We start from the raw sequence: 5,249 nt of genomic DNA, 5'->3' as shown, positions 1-5,249 counted from the left end.
GTACTCAGCGATATTAGGGGGTCGCGTACAAACGCGAAAGGGCTTTTACGATTTTGCCATCAGAAAGGCGGAAAAAGATTTGCGGCGCGAGAACCACGGAATGCATAACGGCGGTCATTCGTTCAACGTGGGCTATCCGTCGCGGCATTATTTGCCACGCCACGTCCGCGCGCAAAAAGCGAGGCTTTCATATCGCTCTCGCTGAAGAGCATAAGCACCGGCCGAAGCTCAGCGTATAGTAGTACTACGATGCAGCGGTTACGCGCTTTAGAAGCTGGCGGAATTCTATGCCACGGTATGTAGACCGGACTGATGGATGATACGTCCGGCATCACAAAGTCCACGTTATGGACCATCTACGGATGCATCAATTCAAATGCATTTGTGTTGCCTTTGTGGCTTCTCGATTTTCTCGCGTGATATGTCATAAGTCAAATTTTCGAAGAATTTAAAAATTTAAATTTAAAAATTTAAAAATTTTTTTTCCATTCACATAGACTCGCATACGAATGACTCAACGCGAAAATTATTTCTATTTTGCGATAATTTATGAGTAATAAACTTCTATTTCGAATTCTGGTATCCTCAAATAGCAATTACGATCGTTTAACTTCCGCGCAATTCATTTTCTTCGTAATTGTCGTCGTCCGTGCAAATGCATTTTATATGAGCGCAAAATATTTAAGCGTTAAACACGCACGAGTAATTCAATACGCGTCATCGCTCGCTAAATTAATCGCCTGCGCTTCGTTTATTCGAAAGTAGAATAAGATTGTTGTGCAGAGAATCGTTCTACGGCAAATCGCGTATACATCGATTCGATCGACATCATGGATTCAATTTCGAAAGCGCGTCTGCTTTCTGTTTGAACGCAAATACCGATTTAATTTTGCATCCTGTTTGCCACGCTTATTTGCGCGGGATAGTGCGACTCGAAATGTCTAAATGAAAATTGCTCTTGCGCTACACCTTTTACGAGGCGCCCACACCACACAATCCCAATGCAATCGTATATCGTTATTGGAATTCAATACGCGAAATACCAAAATACACTTTTCATACAGCTTATCGTGATGTATATGCGACTTTATTTTAGCTTTGATAACCGACGAGTGTTCTGCATTGAATGACAGAGATTGTCCCTCGTTTCCTCTCTGAAAAAACGCAACGCTATTCCGAGGCTTACGCGCCTGTCGTTCCGTTTTCAATAGAATATCGATTAGATTTTGTATTCGATTTGCGCGTCACAGGACACTTGATGAAAACCGAATCGCGTTCGCTCTGTTGCTTTAATTTGTTCCATCTTCCAACTCATTGCAAAATGTGAAGGTAAACTTTACATCGAGTATCACGCGCGCGCGAGTGTCAAAAGCTTTAAACAAATTACAAAAATCATATTAATAAAATTATTATATAATAGTATAATGAAATAACTGAGACTACACTTATCGAACACATTTAATGAAACATAAATAAGTTGCATGAGACGTTTCTGGGATTTCTCTTTACACGCAGGTGCAATTATATAGAAAAAGAATATCGACAAATATAATCATATATTACAATATCTCTACAAATATAATAATCTTATAATAATTTATTTTTACAATCCGAATTAGCTCGTCTAAATTACGAGAACGTTCTTTGAGATAGTTATTACTATTGTCCGTTCAAAGGCTTCGTGCTTCCCCTCATATTAGCGTGAGTGAAAGTGACGTAATCTCCTGAGTTAAAGCACATCGTGTAATGCGGAAACGAGCGGCGCATGGTCATTACCGCAACGAGAAAAAGAAAATCCTTTCGTTGCGCCGGTGAAGAATAATTCAAAGGGAACCGAGGGAGAGGGCAGGGAATAAATATAGGATAGCAGGGAGAGAGAGAGAGAGAGAGAGAGACAGAGTGGAGGACTCTCTACTTACAGGCGACCTCAACCGTAGCGGGCTGCCCTCGAATTTGACCTGGTCCCGACCATGCCACGCACTCGCACTTGAATCTCTCTTTCCCGAAGTACTCCTCGACCTCGTTCCTCGTCACGTTCAACTCGACCTCGACGACCCTCGTTCCAGTACGAGGGTCGACGAAATCCTGCTGCTGCGAACGCTCGGCCCGGTCGCCGTTGCAGCGAAAATACACCTGCGGAAAAAGAGCCGGTGGAGCGTGCAGTTTCGCGTGCCATGAAAGAAACAACTTGTCTTCGTTAAATTGCGGTTAAGTGGGTAATAAGAACGTGGAGAGAGGAGAGAGAGCTCGAAAACTCGAGCCAAGAAGGAAGTAAAGACAAAGGCATTCTGCGAAAAGTCCTAAGAAACATTGTATGAGAATAATACTTTCATGAATGCGTGTAATATAAAAGAGTAAGTTGTAATATGGTTAACGAGAAAATATGTACGTAATAAAGCAACAGATCTTCATACAAAACGTTACGTAAAGAGGTAGGAATTATAATAGTAATTATTAACAAGTGCAATGCATTACCTGAAGAGCGTGCGCGGCGCGACAGTGCAACGTCGCCGGTTTCCCTTTGATGACAAACGTGTCGACGGGCTCCGCCAAGAAAATCGGCAGGGAACCGCCAACGATGAGATCGGTATCGCTCGTTATAGTCGCGCTCTCGTAGTCACCGTAATCATAATCTTCGACAGGATAACTCTCCTCGTCATCCTCCTCTGCGTCATCCTCTTCCTTCGTACCTAGCGAGCAACGCAGCATACGCTTATCCTCTCTTGCGCGAGCGGAAAAAATCGATAATTCCAACGCGATTCATTCCGCTAATCCGATAGACCCGTCAGCGTAATCCCTCCCGACAGCATTATCCATACGTTCCCAAATTTTTCATATCGAATCGATTGAATTAAATCGTCGCCGCGGGGCTCGCTCTTGGTTCATCGGCGGGAAGGGAGAGGATTAAAGTCGCGTCACCACGATAAAGAGAAACGGCGATGTGTGGAGACGGTGTTATCGGATTACTAATGGTGCATTACCGGATCCGATAACGTGTCGAAGATATATTTCCACTCCTCCTTTCCTGAAAGTCTATCGCTATCCGAAGACACAGCATTCGCGACGCGATATTGTTAGACGTCGAGCCGGATACGATGTAGAACGAGCTTAACGATACGTAGCGGATTTTACATCGTGTGTATCAACCCCACGTTCAACGCTTACATCTCGCGGACTTTACGCTTCGTGTTCGCCGTCCCGCTTCTAAGTCCCCGCAGGAACTTTATTACACCCCGAAACGACTGCGCCTCTCTTGTTTGACTCGTCGCAGTAAGCCAAGCACCGGCGGACGATGATTACCCCCGGCTGTCACGCTCATGAGAAAACATGTCACGATCCGCAACGAGGGGCTTTCGCGAGGAACGCGTGGCGTAAATTTACGCCGCGATTCCGACGACTATATGCACGTCGGCCGGAAGCGAGTCGAAATGAATTTTCAGTCGTCGCGGAAGCGTCAGGCGTTGCAATAATAATTATTGGTATTTAAACCGATTTTTCTTTGGTGCACTTAACAATATAACATGATGCATATAAAAATTTTTAATAACGGATGCAATATTACATTTTATTTCAAATAATCAACATGCGAGATGCAGTTGTATTTTAAATATTCAAGTTAATTAAATCTTAACATCTTTAAGATAATTAAAAAAGATATTGTTAAACATAAATCTACTTCTTTATTTACTTTGTTACTTACTTTCGAGCGTACTGGCAAGGCGAAGAAGCGTTAAAAGAAGAATACTGATCCTCAGCTCCATCGTTACCTCACATTTCACTCAAACCGACGTTTTATTCGATGCCACTTAGAGAAATTGGGCACAACAAATTTCATGCTCTACCCTGATACGTTTTACTAGCGTCGCGCTTGTTATCACTTTCATACAATTTTAACTTCATCACCTTAATAATTATTGTGTCAAATTTTATTTAATATCTCGTACGATTTTAATAAATATCCGCAATGCTCAGTCGTGCGTTATCACCGGTGACTCGTGCATCAGGACAGATCGAATTTGCCATTGATCGAAGAATGGAAGCAATCTCGATCGATTGTTCGTCGAAATTCATATGGCAGATCCAACGATCGAGAATCATATTTACAATCGTGCGTTCGAACTTTTCAATTTGCAAAAAAAAATCCGTCTCTTCGAAAAATGCCATCGATAATTAGTCGCGGCTCATCTCGAAGGCTATATGACGAATCTGAACGAGGGTGCTCGCACTTGCATGGTTGCACTCGCGTTCGAGCGTGCGAAAGGGGGGACACGTGACCGGCCTAGAACCCCTAGTACACGACAGCGAGCGAAACGGGGGAAACGAGGAATTCGCTAAGGGAGGGTGGCTGCACGATGCTCGCGGGTCGGCACGCGGTGGACGACTGAACTTGCCGACGTGCGCGCACCTCTATATATACATATATATACGTCTCACTTCGATACCGACGCTCTTCTTCATCCCCTTGTCGTCGGGGGTGTTGCTGCTGCTGCTGCTGCTGCCAATGGTGGCGGTATTTGCGGCGGCGGCAACGACGACGACGATGACGGTGACGGTGATAGTGGTGGTGGTGGTGCTTGCGATGCCGGAGGCTGCGCTTTCTTCCGCCAATGTTCTCCTTCCGCACTGAACGATGATCGACAGATCTCTCGATATATGCACACACATCCGTCTGAGTCTTATATTCGCTTTCATGAAAGAAAGTCGTTTAATTTTCTTAACATGTTTATTGGCATATTAAATTTAAAATATATATAAGTTAAAATATTTTTTAAAGAAATACAGATTTAATTTAATATAATTACGAGTAAAAATAATAAGAATTAAACGATTGTTGTTGTGGATATATTTTAAAGAAATATATTCTTTTCAAATTATATCAAATATTATATTAAAGTAATTATATCAAATTAAATCTGTATTTCTTTAAAAAATATTTTAACTTATATATATTTTAAATTTAATATGCCAATAAACATGTTAAGAAAATTAAACGACTTTCTTTCATGAAAGCGAATATAAGACTCAGACGGATGTGTGTGCATATATCGAGAGATCTGTCGATCATCGTTCAGTGCGGAAGGAGAACATTGGCGGAAGAAAGCGCAGCCTCCGGCATCGCAAGCACCACCACCACCACTATCACCGTCACCGTCATCGTCGTCGTCGTTGCCGCCGCCGCAAATACCGCCACCATTGGCAGCAGCAGCAGCAGCAGCAACACCCCCGACGACAAGGGGATGAAGAAGAGC

At 43.1% G+C, this 5,249-nt stretch overlaps 1 protein-coding gene across 1 annotated transcript in view; it reads right to left on the bottom strand.

The window, feature by feature from the left end:
* Positions 1 to 4,429, bottom strand: part of LOC115233304 (netrin receptor UNC5C-like) — a 9,624-nt gene extending 5,195 nt beyond the window's left edge. Inside the window, exons 1-3 of the mRNA XM_029803630.1 lie at positions 3,701 to 4,429; positions 2,476 to 2,690; positions 1,920 to 2,133 (exon numbers count right to left, since the gene is read on the bottom strand). Coding sequence (XP_029659490.1) covers positions 1,920 to 2,133; positions 2,476 to 2,690; positions 3,701 to 3,761 — 490 coding nt within the window. The 5' untranslated portion in view covers positions 3,762 to 4,429. The remainder of the gene's footprint in view (positions 1 to 1,919; positions 2,134 to 2,475; positions 2,691 to 3,700) is intronic.
* Positions 4,430 to 5,249: the final 820 nt, after the last annotated feature.

Source organism: Formica exsecta, unplaced genomic scaffold, assembly GCF_003651465.1.
Source record: "Formica exsecta isolate Colony F162 unplaced genomic scaffold, ASM365146v1 scaffold17, whole genome shotgun sequence".
In the NCBI taxonomy this organism is placed as follows: Eukaryota; Metazoa; Arthropoda; class Insecta; order Hymenoptera; family Formicidae; genus Formica; species Formica exsecta.
This window is presented reverse-complemented; position numbering and strand designations above follow the sequence as displayed.